This window comes from Denticeps clupeoides, chromosome 6, assembly GCF_900700375.1.
Source record: "Denticeps clupeoides chromosome 6, fDenClu1.1, whole genome shotgun sequence".
NCBI lineage: Eukaryota > Metazoa > Chordata > Actinopteri > Clupeiformes > Denticipitidae > Denticeps > Denticeps clupeoides.
The window spans coordinates 10,887,659-10,909,455 of NC_041712.1; the positions used below are offsets into that span (position 1 = coordinate 10,887,659).

Here is a 21,797-nt window from a genome sequence, read left to right on the forward strand (position 1 = left end):
AACAGTAAAAAAAAAAAAAAAAAAGTACACAGTGGACTGATCAATTTATTAAAAAAAAAAAAAAAACTATGGCCTGAAATGCAGAGATCCAAAATGAACCCCAATCCTAACTGTAACTACTGTAGCATTTGCAATGTTACTCCGGGATGAGCTGGAACATGGGAATAATCGGATACACTCTCCTAATTTCAAATTGACTTCTGGAGCTGGTGAAGAGAGTCCTGTTATTCACATGAAGAGAAGGCGGCCATTTCTTCATACAGAGATTTGTGTTCCGTTATGCACAGGCCCGTACGTACATCTGTGTACCACGAAGCAGGGTGTTAACTTGAGCCTGAAAGCATGGCGGTTAAACAGGGACGCTCTTTGTCCAAACTTTTTTAGCGGGACAATGGCGAGTTCTAGCATAAGTGGCCCCAGCTATGCGAGAAAACCTGCTTTGTGGAACACGCCGATCAGCCGTTACGCTGAGACATTTCACACTGAAACCGTGATATTTGCAAGCAGTGTCGTCTTTCAGCGTTGAACCATTAAACCATGAGTGGCAGCAGAGGTCGCCAAAAGCAGAATTATTCTTATTTTCTCCTCCCCTAAAATTCTCTGTTTCGATTAGAGCCCCACTTCCCAAACGCATCATATCAACGGCACTTTTATAAAACTACAGCAAAACACAGCATACGTCCAGAATGTAATTTCAGCAGTAAGACACATATCCTCTTAAAACTACTAAACCAAACGTTCATTTAGCTTCGTTTGGGGGCTTGTTAAAATATACTCATGTAAATATATTGGCCTATCCACCACATAGAAAAGAACATTGCTATTTTAAAAAAGGAAACACCATCCATCTATACTGATTGGTTAAAATGTGCCCCTGTTGGTGTGTGTAGAACTGGAATTATTGTGACATTATTTTTTATTGTTGCTTGTGACATCAAACTGGAAAGGTGAGCAGGAACATATTTCTAGGAAACCCCGCAACTCTTCGTTTTAAGTGAAACATAAAGTACATGTCTGTTTTTTTATGTGTTAAGTAATGATTGCACCTTTAATTCTAAAAATGTTGCCAGTTAGCAATCCAACGAACTCCTGACAGTTCACTGTTTGGGAACAATGGAAACTAGAAGCCATGTACATGGAGCATGTAGAAATGCACATATTTCAAATGTCACTGCAATGGTGGATCAGAAAGGTTCCATGGTGGGAAGGTCTTGACCTCAGTCCTTTGTGCGTTCCAGCAGGTAATATAAATATGCAAAATGTGCAACAGCATGACACTTACAACTTGAAGAGCAACCCTTCGGTTCACATTAAGGTTCTTCATGAAGATGGTGGGGCTACGCACTACCAGTCATGACACTGGCCAAGCCAAACCTCGGGTTCTGGTCCAAAACACAAGTGGTCCATGAGTAATTTTGCCTGTCTTTAAGAGTCTTGTGTTTCAATTATTTTTTGGCTTTTTACTCAATTTTGTTTAGTAAGATAAGGCAAGATGTCAATACAACTTGGAAGTAGTGATTAGAAGCATCCACAATGTTACACAGGGCCGCAATGTCCAGACAAGGACGACAGAACTCCAGGACAACCCAGTAAAAACTCCCATTGGAAATTACCCACGTGTCCAACAGCAAGGCCAGTCTAGGTTGTGATGGGATATGCTGTATTATATATTATTTGGTTTAATGAAGGATGATAGATTTTGGATGCTAGATGCCAGATAGGTTACTAGGATGGTAGTTTGCAATAAGATAGATAGAAAACAGAACAGTAAGGAAAGATGTGGAATGAAAGTGACTGGTTTCTGAAACCAAAATATTTTGTGAGCTGCCATGAGACCTTGACAAGATTTATGTGTTAGTGATGTCAGCGAACCTTTCTGGACAGCGCGATGCCTCGCAGTAAAAAACATGCTGCAATTTGGTTTTGTGTTCGGATTCAGCCTCAGTTCCCTTCTTCTTCGGGTGCCAGTTGATCTTCCTCTCCCTCGTAGGAGGAGACAGGGGAATAGGAATTTCTCATGGCGAGACTGAATTCACAATTATCGGAGGCTGGGGATGGCGGAGCGCTGATGGATGAGCAGGTCTGGGTACCAGAGATGCCACTTTCCAGGCTAGCCTGGGCACTGACCTCCGGAACCTCCCCAGGACACATGCCACTCCCAGCAGTTGGGGTGGGGTAAGATGAAGAGGAGTGGCTGGTGTTGAACTCGCGTATCTCACCAGGCTCAAGTGGCTCTGGGCCGCAAGGGTCATGCTCGCTGCAAGAGAGGCGGCCATCCAGTTTGGAGATGAAGAGCATACCATCTCGGTGCTGTGTGCAGTAGGAGCTTGGACACATTTCACAAAAGGAGGCCGCTTGCTGGCCACACAAGTCACACTGATGCCAGGGACACTCCCAGCGTCCTGCCAAACACACAAAAAAAAATTTCTTCACGCTCTCCTCTTTCAACAAACAGCAACCTGCAGAGAGTTTCTTAATTTTCATATGGTTGTCAGAACATAACAGCATCTGCAAAAATAACTAGAACTTTGAATTAGTATTCAGTGTCATACATCGACTGTCAACATCAGTGAGTTGTCGCATGAACAAGGTAACAGATTAGAAAAGCCCAGGGGATTATACGCTTATCAATTATTAATTGTTCATTTTTATTGACAATTGTCCTGATTCGAATTGGGGTATTATTGACTCAATTTACTTTTTGCAACTTCTAACTAAAAAGAAAACCTTTTTTGGCAGAAATGATCTCCATTCGATTATCACTCAGACTCTGCCCCCTCAGACTCTGCCCCCTCATTCAACACCAGCAGCAGTGAATTTTAACATAAAATGCCCTTTTTTTACATGCAGATAAAATAATTAATATTACGACGACAACTGAACAAATCCCAAGATAACTCCTGTTTACGAATACAGCAGATAAACAGCAATTCCTCTTTCGTGCCTTGGTTTGCTGTACACTCAAAAAAACTAATTCAATTATGACACCTATTTCCACACATTTGAATTACGCTTTTTGAAACTAAAGCAGGCAAATAGGACCCTTCTATTTGTTTTAATCAATAAGTCACATTTTTTTTCGTTTTTCAAAGGCAATCTTTACATGAAATGCAATAAAGGTATACTTATGCGTATTATCTGGGTACATGATAAATATTATCTAGGGAGTGATAAGACCTCTCCTTTTCTGATTTTCCCCCTCAATTAATTAAAGTCAGATAAGAACAGCTCACTATGTGCTTCACCACTGCTAATGTCATGATCCTAAGAGATAAAGGATTACAACAGGAGTTCAGCAATGTGGCCAGATGACAAGTGTGCCTAACCTGCTGGTCTCTTGGTGAGGTTGAGGCAGTCTGCATGATAGACCTTTGGGCAACCAGGCCTTTTACAGGAGATGATTTGGCCTCCGTCCCCACAGCTGAAGCATTCGTCCTCGCGCTCTTTGGTGACTTCCAGTTTCAGCTTCCTTTTCATGTGGGCTTTCTTCTTCAGCTTGCGCGCCTTGTCCTCATCACGGGGCTGATTCTTGCAAACAACATAATTTACACTAATGCTGAGCTTATTCAATGAAAATATTTCATGGACACTGATCTAGGATTACTAGCTCTATTTAAATGCTTTTTAAAATTATAGATCTATATAAAATGACCTATGCAGTTATTATTGCATTTTAAGTGTAACGTTTCTTACTTTTGGCCGGACACCTAGAAACCCACTGCAGTTGGGTGCCCCGCATTTACACACAGTCTTGCCATTGCCCAGGCATTCAAGATTGTAGTTAAAGGTGAGCTCCGTACCTTAACACATCATACAAAAACAGGTTAAACAAAGCAAGGTATGCATGTTAATGAATGTATGAATGTTAATAAGGGTTTATCATTTATTATTTCTGAGTTGGACTTACCAGCTGGAATATCTGTGAGTGCAAACAGTCCAACGCGGGTGTCACCATTCACTGTCCACTTCTGCGTCTCACAGTTGGGCTGGCAGCTGTGGTTCATGAAGCGGGCCTCGTTCCCTTTGGGACCGGCATCAATGATCCGATCCTGCTCAATAAAAATAAATAAATAAAAAAAAAAACAGGATATCATGGGCATGGAAAAAAACCCAACAAAAGCTCTGAGCTTCTGACAGGAGGTATCTGCAGCACCTTGTCCAAAGTCAGCATGTAAAAGTTGCAGATATCATTATCTTGAGCATGTTTGATCCGGGCCCGACACTCCTCTTCATCAATCACTTCCCCCACGTACTCGCTCACGAATTCTCCCTGAAGAACAGAGAGCAAGTGAAGGCAGTGGCGACAGCCACGTGTCCAACAAATCATTTGTGCAAATGACACTCTCTGGTGGGAATTTGTTGTCTGGCAGGAATTTGCTTTAGACTGAAGTTAAAGTACGAATAAATATGAAACACTGTCCCCGTTACCTTCTTTATGTCGTAACCGCAGCGGAGGCCCCAGCCTCGAGTCAGAGTGCGAAAAATCTCAACCTGGGAATACTGGCGTTTGGTGAAGCACTGGTTCTGGCATCGCTCGCCAGCCGGACACACCTGAGGGTGGCACTCGTACAGCAACATACGATTGATACACTCAGAGTCCATGCCACAGGGAGTCTCATCATTAGCCTTGCAGTTGCAGCGAGGAATCTCTGATTGGTCAGCTGTGATGATCTGCACTCGGCCAATTGGTCGGTTTACCTGTGAACAGAAATACGGTGATCATCTTAAGATAGACGGCTGCCCACTGCTCACCAAGGTGATGGGTTAAATGCAGAGGACACATTTTGTTGTGTGCACTTTGTGCTCTACTGCAGTATATCACAATGACTGTCATTTTCACCTTTTCACTTTAAAAAGACATGTTGAACATCTGCAATAAACACTTACATAATACTATTATTACAGGCCAGAGGTTTGGGCCTACCCAAAAGTCCTCAATCGTAGATATACTTAGCTTTTTGACTAATGACCTTTTTTATGTTTTAAAGTAACCATATGTAATTTGTAATGTTGGGAAACTGAGGGGATTCAGTGAATCTGAGCTATTTGGCACCATTCTATTTGTATTAAAATGAAGATAAACAGAAATACCTTTATATGTCTGTAGGGAGGGGGTTTCTTGTCATTTCGCCGGTCCTCCTGAAGTTGTCTGAGTTCCTTTTCTGCCTGCAGTTCCTGGAACCGCTTCGCAGCTTCTGACAAAGCTGAATGAATAAAGCACAACATTTGTCAATGAGCACAGTTCAAAAACACATTGGTTTTCACAGCCAGCAACCAAATTCCAGGGCTATTGATTTAAGTGAAGAACTTGGGAGAAGGACACCTTTTTTGTAGGTTGAATCAACACCTCTCCCCATTTTATCTTGACTATTAGCATCAGCCTCCATGTAGGGAAATACTCTTGCTTGATAGGTCCACAGGTAGTCATTAGAACCAAAAAAGAGCACTGGAAACTCGCCCACATCATGCCTCATCCTCATAATGTTCTCAGGAATATTATTGGGATGACTGACTTCAGCTGGCCACCACCTTGTGAGAGGAATCGACAGAGACGGTGGTGAGATTGTACCGCAGAGGCACTTCTTCCATACATCCATACATCTAAAAGATCACACATGATTTCACTTTAATGAAAGCTCAGCATCCACGAACCTGTATCTGCCAACCTTAACCCACACTATCTCCTTGTAATGTGGTTTCTTCCCAGCTCGGCAGTCATTGCAGAACCAGCTGCCCTCTGGCATGTCAATGTTCAGACACTCTCGGTGGAATGCTGCAGGGCACGATTCACAGCACAGAAGACTGCCGCCTACAGAAAATAAAGACCCATCTAACACATGCAATACAATACATACACCACCAGTCTAAAATGTATTGGTCTTGCATTTTTTACATTATAGAACAAAACTGGAGATACAGGAAAAAGCAAACAAACAAACAAAAAGGAATCCTTTCTTATCATTCACTCGTGTTAATGAGCATCTCATGAAGCAGTGTTTGATGATGACGATAGTGAAGCAGACATGAAGGTAAACAATCTTCAAGCGTAAATATGTTTCTTGCATTGGATTATTCAAACGACTCCATTTTAGTCTCTATAACCACCTCAGAGTAGGTGCGTCCAAAGATTTGACCGATACTGTAATTTTGCTGGAATTCATGGCTGTGTCCTAATAATAAATGATGGTGCCCAGTGTTAGTCAGGTCCCAACCTTCTGAGCAAACAAAGCACCAGCTGACATTGACGTGCTCATGGTTGCGGCAGCCCTTGCGAGGGGTGAAATGGTTGGGGCACAGGAAGCTGTTCTGGGTAATGGGGACGCTCCCAGCCGCCATGCAGTAGTCGTTGGTGTGGTATGCCACAGGACACCTCACGCAGCATGCAAGGCGACCTGGAAACAAACACAAACACAGTACATATTTCAGTGTTGCCACTGGAACCTCTGCTCAGAGTGTTGTTAAAAATGCAAATTAACCAGTCTGAAGGAGCTTTTTTTTTTTTTTTATTGGAGCGTCCATAATGTTACTCTGATGCTCAACAACTTAAGACAAAACTTTAATTTATATTGTTGCAACTACTGCACATACTGAAATTATACAGTATATGTTTTCTGTAGTTTTTTTTTTTTTTTTTCAAAATATGCAGTGGTTTACAGTAAAATATAGCTTATTTTAATATATAAAACTGTTACCTAAAATAACCTTTTATTCATTTTCTATTATAATGGAATCATAGGCAACTCTCCAGCAACATGTTAAGTATTAAATAATTAACCGATATCATTGTTGTAGTAAGCAATATTGGGCAGTGGTGGCCAAGTGTTTAAGGAAGCGGCCCCGTAATCAAAAGGTTGCCGGATCGATTGGCACCCGATCCGCCAAGGTTCCACTGAGGATCCACTGAGCAAAGTAGCGTCCCCACACACTGCTCCCATTTCATGGCTGCCCACTGAGGGTGATGGATAAAAGCAGAGGACACATTTTGTTGTGTGTTTCACAATGATAATCACTTGACTTTCACTTCATATATCAATACAGTATTGCATCTCAGGATTCTCTGTGTATCACATAACACTGAGACTGAGACAGACAATTATTAAATAAATGGGGACAAGGCCCCGAAACAAGGAAGAGTTATGGAATGCCAGTAAACAGGAATGCTTAGTAAACACAAACAGACAAATCCTTAACAAATTGGGAGGTCATTGTTCTTGTATTTGATAGTGGCCCATAGTGGCCACGGCCAGGCAAGCAACTTGGTCAAATAAAGAAAAGGGAGTACTCACCCTTGGTGACAGAAGGATTGGTTGGGTTGGTGATAAAACATGACAGGCAGACGTGTAGGGGGCAGCGGAAGCCACGGGTTAGAGGCACAGTTGGTGCAAGGTCTGCAATGCACTTGCCATGGTAGAATCTGCCACACATTGGCACCATACAACGCCGGACATCATCCCCAGGCTTCTTACACACAAAACAAGAATGTGTGCCTGTAGAAGAAAAGAAACTATGATTTCAGTGATTTTGAATGTGACTAATTTTGAATATTCACTTATATAGTGTACAGTAACCTATTAGCCAATAGCATCATCGTTATCTGATTCTTTTCAAGATAAAAGAATGTTCTGTTACCTGAGGAACATTCTTGGCATATAAATTTCCCAGGTGTCTCTGTTAATCCAGCACAAGGAATGTGGAAGGCGCCACAACATTGACCGTCGCACTGAAGCAACTCTCCAGTTTTCTCACAAACCTTGAGACCATGAATTACTGTGAGTCAGTATTTATATGCTTCTTTAAAGACCAAATCAGTATATAGTCCATATATATAAAACCATAGTTGCAATGAAAACAGAACAAAAAAGTGTCACAATATAAATCCTCCAAAGACTCCATAACTACATTTACATAACTACTATAATTTTTTATTACACTGTCAATTGTGATACACATCAAGTACAGCACACGACGAACACAATGAAATGTGTCCTCTGCATTTAACCCATCACCTTGTGAGCAGTGGACAGCCATGAAAGGTGCCAGGGGAGCAGTGTGTGGGGACGATACCTTCCTCAAGGGGACCTCAGTGGCACCTTGGAGGTTCAGGATGTGAACCCGCAACCCTTCAGTTACAAGTGCACCTCCTAACCCGCTAGTCCACCAATGATAGCAGTTATGATCAGCTAGATGTTCCAAGCTGGCCTATTCAATAGATGCGTTATAAAACCAGCTCATTTATCTTTAGCACAATGCTCTGGCACTAACGTTAATCGTTTAAAAATAAGTGCTTACCTGACACACACTATCCTTAACAGAAGCTGTGCCTACTTTCTCTGCTGAGAATCCTTTAGCAGACAGGCCATCATCATTTGTCAAGGAGTTCTCCTTCAATGATGAAGGACAGTCATAAGCATTAGAAAAATCCTGAAGAAAGACCCAAGGAAGAGATTCAGGCTGAAGTCCATCAGGCAAATGTTTAATGTACTATAAATACAATGTTAATATTAATACATTTATTAATGGTTCAAATCTGAGCTTCTTCTGAATAGCTCTGGACAATTTTTTGAACTAACTTAATTTCCCTTTCAGTGAGCGAAGCAGTGCTTTGGGTGAACTTACTGGCATTATTAATAGTACCTGTGGTGCTCCTGTACAGTTTTGTGGGAAGCAGTAAGATTATTTCAAGTGTATCAGGTTTTGTCATCTTCTTTGTGATGCTCATTTTTAAGGGATATAATAGTTCAGTTAACATATTGTCATCTATGATGTAATTACAGATAAAAACTAGGGTCCCCATCTTACTGCAGGTGTGGTCTATATTCATGAACAGAAACCATCTACAAATGTTCAACAAAGCATTAGGTCACAGCTTACACTACATTTAGTGCCTGTGTCTCCACAGGCCTTAATATATATTCAACTCTATTTGTGCTATTACCATGTGAAGAGGGGGTAGCAATGCCCTTCTACTGATTTAGTGCAGGAGTGGGCAACCTAATTCATGCAGGGCCAGACTGGGCACGATAAAGACATGTAGAGCCTTGGAAGGAGCCCCTATCATCGGCTATTTTGCAAGAACATCTCAAAAACCTTTAACCATACTGGCCCTCCCATGATTGAGTCTTTGGATTGACAGCCTGACTTGTTTTCAGTAAGTTTTGTAAATTAATACAAATATTATTACTTGAGTAATTGGACTTGAATATGGTCTATACATTGTACAGATAATTTAAACATAGACAATTAAGCAAAAAGACAAAAAGTCTCTTCTTACCTCTAAATCATAGGTGTTCTGTGTTAATGAGGCATCTTCAGCGGAATCCAAGACATTCTCCCTGGCAGCACTCTCAGGTATGTTCTCAATGCCCACATGACTAGTGTTGAGGGGGGCGAGACAGGGCACCACAGGAGCTCTGCGCTTGGTTTTAGATGTGCTTTGCCCTGGATCTGTGTTACAAAAATATAAATGTTTAACCCATTCATTCTTTATGAATCAGCACCACAGACAGCTCTGTTGATTAATACCATATAAACATGCAATAGTGTTAAGGTGATACACACAAGCAAAGCACATGTTGCACACACAAAATGTGTCCTCTGCATTTAACCCATCACCCTTAGTGAGCAGCAGGTGGCCATGAAAGGCACTAGGGATCGGTACCTTGCTCAATGGTACCTCAGTGGCAACTTGGCAATTAAGTATTTGAACCCACAACCCTTCGGTTACAAGTCCACTTCCTTACTCGCTCAGCAAACACTAATAATTACAGGGAACTGCTGTTAAAGTTCAAAAACAGAAAACATGAACGAATCATAAAAGCAAGTATCAGTGTTCATAACAACATATAGAATATATAATGATTATATTTATGTGCATTTAGGTGTCATGTGTTCCAAAAACCTGCTACAAAAGAATTTGAAAAAAAGAACGAAAATCTGTAAACAATGCTGTGAACTCACCAGTTAAAACAGCAGATGAGGAAGAATTTGCCTTCTGAGATTTAACCTGTAAAACAAAGTCATGGATTACATATAAATAAAGATGATAATATATTTCATTTTACAAATACCTTTAAGATTATATTGTAAATGCTCTCATTTCTATAAAGTGCCAATATAGTTTATTACCAAGGATCCTCTACATGTCTTTCTCTTTGAGGTCATAGAAAGCTCAGCTTCAATCGAACTTTCCAGAAACTTCAAAGTTGGTTTCCTCTGCCTCTTTCTGCTCATGAACAAAGCATCACCATCTAAAACACAACGTAAAAACAAACAACAGAATAAATTACAATGTTGTTTGATTACACTCCACCAGACACCATTAGTAAAATTCCTATAAAATTCCTATAAAAAGTAAAATGAGAAAATCAGTAGAATACAATGTTTATAAGTGAAAGTGCAGTGATTGTCATTGTGATACACTGCTGCACACAACAAAATGTGTCCTCTGCTTTTAACCATCACTGGTTAGCAGTGGGCAGCCATGACAGGCGCCCGGGGAGCAGTGTGTGGGGACGGTGCTTTGCTCAGTGGCCCCTTGGCAGCTCAGGATTCGAACCTGCAACCTTCTGATTACAGGTCCGTTTCCTCACGAGCTAGGCCACCACTGCCCCACCACTGTGTCCATTTTCTCTCGACCTTCCCTCGCTATAGCACCAGTTTCAGCTGATGAAACAGTCACAATATTGAAATTTCAAACTCGATACCGATACTAAGGAAGTATATTTTCAATACTACACAAAATACATAAAAATAAATAAACAACTGAATGAAAGAAATGTGTTTGTTTTTGAGCCAAACTTTAAAAAAAAATCACTCCAAACTTTAAAAAAATCACTCCTCATTTCTTTTGCGATAATTATAACGAACCAGACGACGGTGGCCGAGAGTTAAAGATCGAATTAGCATTTTATTTTAAAATTTGCATTTAATAAAACTAATTTACATAATGCCAAACACTTTTACCAATCACTGAAACAAACATACAAGCAGCAAATCGTATGGAAAGAATAGGTGCTGTAGACCGGAAGTTTACTGCATTTGCTGACTGACTGATCATTCACCGCGATCATTCAAGCTTGACCTGACCCGACCCGAGCCCAAACCCGACCTGAAGCAATATACTTCCAGACATCTTGACTTTTACTTTTTATAGCAAGCTTAGTGCTGCACAATTATGTTTAAAGGCCCCTTTTAAGACATAATTATTATTTTTGATTTTTATATAGGTATTAGTCGTCCCCTAATAATGTATCTGAGGTCTCTTTCTGAAATTCAGCCTTAATTCAGAATTACAGCCACGTTGAATTAGTCCCAGAATGAGATTTCCCCAGGACGCATTTCTGTTTCTGTAGCTTTAAATGCTAATGAGGAGGAGAGAGGCCAATAGAAGTGAGCGGCCATTCAGGGAAATGACATCATCAACACCATTCTCCAACCACAATGTTTGGCACAGACAGGACATTGGGTAAGCTTTTCCCTTATAGAGCTTCCACTCTATGTACGATGAAGCATAATGACCAAAGCACTCTTTATATCGCCATTTCTAGCCACTGTACCACCATAGACAAGCTAGAGGAACTTATATTAATGTTATATAAAAAGTGTCTCTCATTGGCAGCAGATGCAAAACTGGAATTGAAGTATCAATACCAGTGGTAATTGGTATCAAAAACGATATTATATTTTAGTATCGAATAATATCTGAGAATCAATTTTTTGACAACCCTTCTGTCACCACAATGATTCACCGTGCGTATGGTGATTTTGCAAGCTAGCTGTATATTTCGCTTAGGCTTGTTCTAGTTTGTTGTATAACAAAATGTGTTCTCATCATCTGGACTTGTATTCTCTCACTCCCTGGAGCTCCTCACTCCCTGACCGCTGACCAAAAAAAATGTCCAAGAAAATGAATGAGACCTTGAGCCCTCTATGACCTACACAGATCAGGCATGGAAGACAAATCATTGACTCAATGACGTCATTAAACCGGTTTTGACGGGACCACCTCAACCTCAGGGGCCAGCAGACTGGGCAATAAACAAACAGCGTACCCACACCTGCCCTCCTGGCTCGACGTTCCTTCTGTCTTGTATCCAGTGTGATTTGAGAAGCTCCAACTACAGCTGAGCTGCCTCATTCACACGGATGTCTGAAGCAGGCGTTTTTTTCTGGTGTTCGTGGTGTTGGGCGAGTGTGGGCCAGTTTTCTGCTCATTGGAGCAAAATTTCAAAACCAGTCTTTGGTAAATTTGTCTTCAAATAAACTGTAATGTCAAGGTTTTCTTGGCGTCAAGTACTGCCGAAGTCCTGATGGACAAGAGGAAAATGTTGCTATTGTGTGTACACTTACATGCCATTCGGTTGATGTCATGGATGATCAAACCAGGATGATTTTTTTATGTAGATTTTAAGTTTTAAAGGTCCCCTATCATGACAATTTCACTTTGTGAGATTATTTAACATTAACATATGTTCCTCTAGCCTGTCTATGGTCCTGAAGTGGCTAGAAATGGCGATAAGTGTAACGAGTGCTTTGGCCATTCTGCTTCACCGTCAGAGAGCGGCAGCTCAGACAGTCGGATCTGGAATTTGGCCCCCTTATGTCATCATAAGGGGAAACGTTACCTCCCCTTTTCATGCTTTGTCTGCCCAGAGAATTTCCCACCCCTCCCCTAAAAAAGTATCTCCACCACCATGGCTTGAAAACGAGTGAAGCATTGCAGTTGCTCACTGACTGGATGTAAAAATGAGCAAGTTTTTTTAGTTCTGTCATGCCAAACATTAGTTGCATCAAACATTGTGGTTGGTGAATGATGTTGATGATGTAGTTTCCATAAACGCAGCAAACGGCGTGAACGTTGGTGTGGACGAGTCCTAACTTCAACTCCTTCTTTCTCTTCCCTCTACCTCTCTCTCCCTCTTCCACGATCCATTCTGTCATGCAGGTTATAGTCGGTTCAGAGCTCCTCTGCCATGTTCCATCTGGCTGCCTGGAATACAAGGGCAACTGGGACAATTGTGCCCATATATGGGATAAGGGACCCAGCCACACTACGGTAGGAAGGAGAGACTGTAGGGCCACTTGTGATGGAGAAGGCATTCAACCTGGCCTCCCAGAGCCTAGAGGAGGCTGGGCTTAGGAAGAAGTTCACCTATGGATTTTAATATATGGTCCGCTCAGCCTACTGGGAAAGGAGTAGGCCATGCCACTGCAGCCAGCTCCACTGGGCTCTGTGTCTTGGGTTTACCAGGAGGCTCTTGCAGGGCCCTTATGAGACTTTATGTATCCTGTGGCCCTTTCGTCTGAGACCCATTTCTCCATCTTGGTCCCCATCCAGTCTGTATTCAGTCTCCGTTCACCGTTATAACCATTTCACCTGGGCCTTATTTCCTGCCCTGTTCCTTTTTTTATTTTTCTGCTCATTCATACGCATTCTGTCCCTCACGAGTTTGAATGGTTACATAAAACATTTGTGTCTAATCAGGAGCTTATTTATCTGAGAGATTTTTGTGTGTCATACCAGACTCCAAACTGTTTTGGCATTGTTCTTGGTCCAGTGTGGACACCTTGTCGCCGGGAGAGGGTGCTGTCTCTGGGGGCGGGGTTAGAGTGTTGATTTTTAAGGCTTGTCCATCATGCCCTTGAGTGGTTGTTCCACTGCTCTCCTCACTGCTCTTGTACTCCTCTGGAGGTGGGGTCTGCGTTTCAGGGAGTGAATTTATGGCATTTTCTTTTGAACTACGCTTTGTCAGCCGCTCTTCATCGGTTACTTTCAACTGTGCAATCTATGATCAAAAAGAATGATTATATATTTTTTTATGATCATATATATTGTATTTACAACCACATTGTGCAAGGTTGTAATCGAGCTACCTTGCCAAAAGATTCCGTCTTCTTTTTCACTCTCTTCCTTGTGCAAAAAATCTGATCATATTCTTCCGTCCATTCAAGAAGTCTTTTGCTGGGCTTTCTAAGGCGTTTCTGCTCTGTACTTGCTGTAGACAACAACACATTTGTGAGCAAGCAATATAGCACATTTCCGTAATACATCAGCGATCCTCTATGTTTTGAACATAGCGTGTTCAAGCACTGTTCAACATTTAAATCATGTTAGAGGCTTACACTCACTTACCCAGTCCTCTTACCTGTAGGAACAATTGAGACCTCATTGTATGGAGTGTGCAAAGATATATTTGAAGTATGGGACATTTCCTCTTGCTCTGACCCCTTCTTTGGTACAGATCCTTTATCCATATTTGCAGGTTGGTCTGTCGTTGGAGGGGGGTCTCTGTCAAATCTCATTTCACCCTGGTCAAACTTCTGCCAGCGTTTTTTGGGTGCGCTCTCTAGAAAATTACCCACAGTTGTGTCTTCCGCTGGCAGGGAATTCCCTTCCATCTCAAACTCTGAATGCTGTAAAGGCACATCAACATTGTTTAATTTCTTCTTGGACCTTGACATCCACGGCTTTTTGGGTGGTCTCCTCGGACTCTCAGTTATGCAAGAGGGCCAGTCATCTGGTAATGTAACCGGACTCTTGTCCACTTTTAAGTTAGGTTTAGACTTCTGCCGAACCATAGCCTGTCTACATTTGGCCACCGCCGGTTTGCCATGTTGCCATGGCGAGACTACTTCAGTGTTTGTTGGAGAGAAGTGCCCTAGCCAACCAAGCAAGTCCTCTTCTGGAATAAGAGAGGGTTCCTCTTTGATGAGTTCACCCAACTGCTCCCGATCCATCACTAGAGGCTCTCCACTGTTCTCCCGGCTATCATGCATGTCCTTTAGCAGCATTAAGAAGGTGCTGAATTTGTAGTTAGTGTCTGTCTGAAAAGGCACAGGTTTGCCATTTGCTTCTTTCAGGGATTTGAATGTGATTTCATTTATTTGTTGGAACGGATCAGCACTACCAACTAATGGTGAAACAGATAAGCTGGGAGTTGGAACACAACTATCTTTTGTACCCATGTCACAATCAATGGCTAAGGATTCAGCAAAATCTGGAGATGCAACACAATCCTCTTCTTCTTCATAGTCTTGGCTTTCTATGCTAGACAATATGGGAGATGGGCAGCTCCTGGTTTGAGACTCTGGTAATACATGGTTTTGGTCTGCACTCAGTGAAGCACAGTCATCATTTGCATTGCAGTCTGCATTTGGACAGACGTTGGGGGACATGCTGTCCAGGAGTTGGATGTTAAAGAGAGTTGTCTTTTTTCGGTCTGCCTCCTCCAAGGCTTTCAGAGCTCTTGTCATCAGGCGACTGCTAGCAGGAAGACATGTGACACGTCTGTCCAGAGCCTTGATGGACTCCTCAGACAGATGCTCAAGTCCAGACAATCCCTTGTCTCTCCATTTTGGTGTAGAAAAATCTGGAAACTTTTTACTGCAAGTGACTTTCCCAAAAGACCTGTGGACAGATTTTACACATGGACGGGCTGTACCTGCAGCTTCTTGACCTTTGCTTGTTCGGCTGAACCACAGACCACTCTTTTCATCTGCAGTTCTCTTCACCTCCTTCATTGTAGGGGATGGGGGTTGAATTTTAGGCGGCTGAGGGAGCTGTTGACTGGCTTTAGGGCATAAAATCCTCGGTACTGAATCAATGTCAGAATAAGGGTTGTCACCAATGTCACCTGGGTCTGGCTCTTTGAAGCATGTATACTGTGACCGCTTCCTTTTTGTCATCACGCTCGTGGATTTGCTTGACTTCTTTTTCCCTTGCTTTTTGGTAGCCATTGCCGGATGGTTCTTGAACGAGCCGTTACTGCATGAGGCGGGAGCTATGGCTGCGGAAAGAAATGCTTCTCCGGCTTTGTCGGTGGAACTCCGTTCTGTACTCCCGGCAGATGCAGGGACGGACTGGCTACAGAGATAAGTCTCTGCTTCAGCCACACTGACCTTCCATGAATGTTGAAATCTTTTGGGAATCTGCAATGACATTCAAGTCGGAATGGTTCAATGTAGTTCTATGGATATTTAACACAACGTGCAATAATGCTTGTATATCTTTTGCTTTTAATATTTAATATCTTTTAAGGTTTTAATATCTTTTAATATTTACAGTGTATCTGTAGTTTTCAAGCTTTTGTCTTCCTCTTCTTCTCAGCACCGGCAGCTGCTCAAATTCATGGCCGCCTCCAAATGGGTGAGTGGCTTTTCCCACAACCCAGGCCATCTCCACCGGCTCACCGAACGTCCGAACATAGTACTGACAACAAGGCCTGTCGCTCGGCTCTGGCATAACACAGAGAAACAGTATTCTGAATGGAAACTGGTTCAGTTTTACATTGTTACGCAGCATGCAAATGACCTGATGCTATTGTATCCTGTAATAAGTTAGTTGTCAGACACTGGTATCAAAATGTTAGGGGTTCAACCAGGGTTGTGGCTTATGAGGCTTTCATCAAAAAATTAAATAAAACTGTGTGTGTGTGTGTGTGTGTATAAATGTCACATGCAACTGTTTCTGGCCAATTGTTTGATTGTGTTTGTACGTATGTTGTATTTTATTTTGTATTCATGAATATGTTAGTGTACCTTTCATTTTGTGCCAGGTTCCTCTTGTTGGATCCACAATTACCTGACAAGGCCACCATGGTCTACGGTTGAATTTAGCCCAGATCACATCTTTCTCCAAGTATTTCACAGGAACAACAGGCTTCTTTTTTTGGCTGGTTGTCTGTTAGTGGACGCCAGACAATAAAAGTCACACAAAATAGTCATAAACTTGAAATGATTTAATGTGCATTGCATATTTAACGAAAAAGAACCATGACTATTTATTTCAGAAATCCAACAAAACGTACCTTTGTGACCTCTGGAAGATGGCTCAACAGGCAGAGTGACATACTGTCTCCATCGGAGTCTTCCTCTGACATGTCTTCATTTTTTCCCGCGGGTGTCAAACCATCCGAACTCAGCACATGTTTCCCTCTGAAGTCTGTGATAAAAATGTCAGGCTCTCCAGCACTACGTACTCCTGCTCCACAAAATATATTCGACCCTTTGTGATTTGCTGGCAAAAGTGCTACTTTTTCCTCCTTGCGGTCCTCATTCTCAAACAAAGTGGACTCAAAGTGCAGGCAGCCATTGGGCTTTGGACGTGCATTGTACAAATCAGCTTCTAAACCTGGACTAGATCGGCACATCTTCTCAAGATGTCCGGCTCTCCTGCCATGCTGCTGCGCAGGAGGCGCGTGGCGCTTCCTTTCGTCCCGGCTCCTCGGGTCGCGAGCGTCCCTCCCGGAGAGGGACAGGTCGGGGTGGCTCACCATGGACGTGAGGTCGCGCAACCTTTTCAGGGGGCTGTAGGATGAAGGAGGGCAGTGCTTATTGTACGCGTGGGCCGACGAAGACCTGCGATCGGCGGCCAAGGTCAGGCGAGAGGCGCGTGGCGGCTCTGGACTGGCCGGGCACCGCTGTCCAGGGGAGGCGAAGGGGCCGTCGGCGGCTCGGAACTCCCACGGCTGCGAGCAGCAGTCCAGCGCATCCTTGATTGTCGCTTCATATGATCGATTCATTCTGTGACGGCTCCAGCATCTGCAAAAAAAAAAAAAAAAAATGGTTATAAAATGATTTATTACTATTATTCATCACCAGGTACAAATGATTTTTCCCCCCACGTCGCTGATTTACAGGAAGAACTGATACCCAAACACTGCGTGATGTACAGCAAAGAGTAAAATCCCACATATATCCTAGAATTCCTCTGATGCACGGTTTCCTGCCCTCCACGTTACTCTGCATCACGCGTGACAGCCATGTCGTCGCGTGTCGTTCGCATGTGCCCCGGCCGGCCGAAACCCACGCGTCCCCGCAGCGATTATCCCGCAAAGGCGCGGATGCTGCTCCCACAGCATCGTCACGGCGCGGAACGGCCCACGACCCGCCGCCGAACGCGCCAGCGTCGCTGTCACCGCCGCCATGCACCGGAGACCCGTGTTCGCGGCGACGGCGTGGTCCGGGGGCGATCTTACCACTCACACGGATCCCCCGCTCTCTGCCGTGAAACGCGATCCCTGGCCGGCTCGTGGAAGTGGACCCGCAGCGCGCCGGCGGTACTAGGCCACGGACCCGAGTGCATGTTCTTCATACGGCTCTCCGGCTAGCCGCCGGTCCCACGGCCCGCCCCTTTAAAACACTTCAAAAAGGGGACTTTCACTCGTCCCCACGGCCCGTGCCATCCCGCGTTCCCGTGGGCTTTCCTTCCTTTAACCCCCCTCTCTCCCTCCCTCCCTCCCTCTCTATCTGTCTTTCTTTCTTTTTTTTTATTTTAAAGTAAGATTCCAGCCGGCACACTTCCCGAAATCGCCCGACCTGCCCCCCTGGTTCTGGACGACCGATCCGCTCCCCCCACCCGGCCCCGCGGCGAGAGACCCACGCACACGGACCGGCGTTCCACGCAGCATCTGCGACGCCGTTCCCGCACAGACACACGTACAACTTGTGGGAATGTCACCACTGGGACAGCAGACGTGTATTATTGTTATAATAATTATTATTATTTATTAAAGGATACTGTTTTAAATGACCACATGTTCCTCTGGATCGTGTAAAAAAAGATCTCCCGGGAATATTACCTGCGTGACTTTAAAAGCCTGTTTTTATTCCTCCCTCTCGTGGACCGGACGCCTCAAAATGGAGTCGAGGACTACAAAACAGGCCACAAAGTGTTAACATTTCCATGTCAGATCAGATGTAAAGACACAAAACGGGTCGGATTTTCGTCTTTCTGCGTGTGTGAACTGGCGCACTGACCCGCATCCCAACACCCGCGTCCCCCCCAAATAACACCAGAAACCCCCTGAAACGACCGAGCGGCGGCGTGGACCCCGGACGGGAAATACGATCCGTGGGCCCGTGGGCGCCATTTCTCCGGGTTATGACGGTGTCCCGGGCGTGAAATGAAACCGTGATAACGAGGGCCGGCTTCGTGTCGCCTCGTCCGGGGACCGTGGCGCGGACAGGCGCTGCCCCGCCGCGGCTCTTTTGTCCACGGCGTGCGCCCCTGGATTTGGTGGGAGGGAGGGGGACCGGGCCCGGCGACGACGGCCTGGCGTTTTTTTTTTTTTTTTTTTTTTTTTTAAATCAATTTTCCACGTCGTGTTTCTCGGGAAAGGCGGCGCAGGCCCGGCGGTCACGTGGATGGAGTCGCCCCGAGTGGTCTCGAACCCGCGTCGACAGAGCGCGGGCAGTGGGTTCGCCTTCGTATCAGACACGTTGTAATACACATTAACAACAGCTGCGTGACTGACGCACAACGCGTGACGAAAAGAACGGCACGTGTGTTATTGCGTGGAACGCTGTGTAAGAAAGAAGAGAAAGTTCACGGCGCCAGCGGAGAGAATAAACCCCACGGCGCGTGAGAATAAACCCCACGGCGCGGGTGTTTACGCTGAAAGGCCTTCAGCCACGTTCGCCGGGAAACACGCCGCCTAGCGGCGGAAAACGACGGCGACCTCTCACCCGAACCCGCGGAAAGGTTACAGGGTCACAGGGGTGGTTCCGCGGTTCTTGTCGTGCGGAAAAACAGACATTTGGAGGATTAAAGATATCATAATATTGTAGGATGTTGGTTTGAATAACTAAACTACATTTCATTTTCTAGAATGTGTTTTTCTCATATTTCTAAGTGTTGGTAACTCAATAATTTACAGTCACCAATTAATGCTCTGTATATTAAAAATGTTGTAATTACTATAGATATATAGAGTATAACTATAGTAATATTAATTTTTTCCTTAAAAAAAAAAGTCTTGTAGTAATAAATATTAACAGCAGAGGGTAGCAAATCCACGCTGTGGGTCACAAACGAGACAGTCTGAAACACAGACAAGCTAGTCATTATGAGGATTAATTCCTTGTGCATCAGCTTTTTATTTTTAGGTTATTGTAAATTGGATAGTTTAAAATTGTTCTTATTCCCTTTAATAAATGCACCATGGGGGCCTGGGTGATGTGTTATTTCAATATTCTGTTACCTTTGTTATTAAATTAAATATAAATATAAAGCAACATTGTGCATCTCTCCATTGCTTTTATTCCACTACATTAGAAAATCAAATATCACATGCAGCAAGTTCCTGACTGTGTGGGCAAGTACATGGCTAAGATACAGAAATCTGAACACATGCACATGCACACGCATTCAGTTGTGACCTGAATAGGACATTATTCAGAATTTTCCAGTGACAAGAAAAATTGCGTGAAGCATTTTGGAATTTCATTTCTTTCTGAATTAATTTGTCATAAGTTGTGATCGGATGTTTTCTGATTCTGCTATTTCGCGTCTTTATTGAGAACAGCCAATGTGTCTTTTTGCAAGCAATGTGCTTTTTAATGAGCAGTGACTTCTGTCGTGGTGTCCCGCCAGAAACATCCTGCTTGTTCAATGTTGTATGTACTCATGAAAGTCATTATGACTCATGAAACACAGACGCCAGCCATTTCAAATGAGGCCTTCAGATCTTTGGCTGTCACTTCTTGTGGCCATTTTGCACATGGCGCTCATTTCTTGGTAGAGTAGCCAAAGTGTCTGCATTTGTATGATGTTTGCTGAATTTCTTAAGTATTTGAGATTGTTTTGTAACCCTTTCCTGCTTTAGGAACAGTGGGGGAAATAAGTATTTCACCCACTTTTTCAAGTTGTCCCACTTACAAAGGATTGAGAGATCTGTAAGTTTCATCGTAGATACACTCAACTTTGACCGGTTTCTATTGTGTGTCTGCTATAGTGTGTGCAAACCTGGTCAATAACTACACGAAACATCTGACCTTTGTAACTGTTTCTGTACCAGATATTAAGTTCTGTTTTTCTATTGTTAACTTATTTCATGCATTGAAAATGCAAATAATTATTTAAAAAATCAAACAATGTGATTTTCTGGATTTAGATTTCTGTCTCTCACAGTTGAGGTGTCTCGTCATTGTCTGTAAGTTGAAAAACTTGAAAAATTTTATGTGTATCAAATACTTATTTTCCAACAATTGCTGTAAATCAGCAATTCTCTATCGTAGATCCTCTGAAAGCTCGTTTTGGCGAGGCATGGCTCACATAGGTGTATTCTTCTCATATGAATTTTATCTAATTTCATCTTGTTTTGAAGGACATCTTTAATCATGAAAGTCAACGTGTCAATCCTCAAAACCATAAAACCACTGGAACGTCATGCCTGTGAAGAGTGATGTGGGGGTGTGGGCCACAAGTCCATTAATCCTCACAAACCGGAGGTCTTGGGGAGTGAGAGGGCACCCTGCTCACTTTGCTGAGCAGCTGGAGCCAACTCACTTTCACACGCTTACGTGCTCGCAAGGACAGTGGCAGCGCCTCCTGGTTTCCTGTGCTCATTCGTGATTGAGAGTGTGTGTGTGTGTGTGTGTGTGTGTGTGTGAGAGAGAGAGACACACATTGATTTTCATCCTGTTGTTAGACATTCTGCTCTTCTCCCCCATGGTTTCCTGGTCTGAACTCTGACCCCGTTCTTCCCAGCTGACAGCTGTCTCTGTTTGTTTGTGACACCTCTCACTCTCTCTCTCTCCCTCTCTCTCTCTATTTCTGGCGATCTCTGTTGTAGTTGTTCCTGGAATATCGTACCACAATATTATTTACAATTTGTGCTAAATGACAGTAAAAAGTGAAGTGATTGTGATACGCAGCACACAACAAAATGTGTCCTCTGCATTTAACCATCACCCTTAGTGAGCAGAGGGCAGCTACGAAAGGAGCCCAGGGAGCCCAGTGTGCTCAAGGGGACCTCAGTGGCACCTTAGCAGCTCGGGATTTGTACCAGCGGTCCGTT

General features: G+C 43.5%; 1 protein-coding gene across 5 annotated transcripts; it reads right to left on the reverse strand.

Annotated features, from left to right (window-relative positions):
• Positions 1 to 40: 40 nt before the first annotated feature.
• nsd1b (nuclear receptor binding SET domain protein 1b) lies at positions 41 to 18,845 on the reverse strand. 5 transcript variants are annotated; one of them, XM_028984356.1, is made up of 23 exons: positions 18,579 to 18,845; positions 16,806 to 17,538; positions 16,537 to 16,678; positions 16,061 to 16,233; positions 14,145 to 15,927; positions 13,873 to 13,994; positions 13,520 to 13,784; positions 10,126 to 10,247; positions 9,958 to 10,003; positions 9,272 to 9,444; positions 8,290 to 8,421; positions 7,630 to 7,750; positions 7,287 to 7,487; positions 6,213 to 6,392; positions 5,653 to 5,809; positions 5,324 to 5,529; positions 5,092 to 5,204; positions 4,429 to 4,698; positions 4,154 to 4,270; positions 3,908 to 4,049; positions 3,694 to 3,800; positions 3,327 to 3,528; positions 41 to 2,402 (listed from the first exon to the last, which is right to left on the reverse strand). In XM_028984356.1, exons 2-23 carry the CDS (start codon positions 17,517 to 17,519, stop codon positions 1,942 to 1,944), a joined length of 5,949 nt encoding a protein of 1,982 aa, XP_028840189.1. In that variant the 5' UTR covers positions 17,520 to 17,538; positions 18,579 to 18,845; the 3' UTR covers positions 41 to 1,941. The 5 variants fall into 5 exon arrangements, with proteins under 5 accessions (XP_028840189.1, XP_028840191.1, XP_028840190.1 ...); XM_028984358.1 differs by lacking the exon at positions 18,579 to 18,845 and adding an exon at positions 18,390 to 18,430; XM_028984357.1 differs by lacking the exon at positions 18,579 to 18,845 and adding an exon at positions 18,384 to 18,430.
• Between the last annotated feature and the right edge of the window lie 2,952 nt (positions 18,846 to 21,797).

Bases quoted from the DNA above. Each gene is read 5' to 3' on its own strand.
- nsd1b (XM_028984356.1), bottom strand. From the start codon at position 17,519: ATGAATCGATCATATGAAGCGACAATCAAGGATGCGCTGGACTGCTGC. The intron at 10,248-13,519 runs GTATGACACACA...GTTGTGTTTTAG, and splicing joins CCAAAACAGTTTGGAGTCTG to ATGGTGATGCTTTGTTCATG. The intron at 10,004-10,125 runs GTAATAAACTAT...TTTGTTTTACAG, and splicing joins AGACATGTAGAGGATCCTTG to GTTAAATCTCAGAAGGCAAA.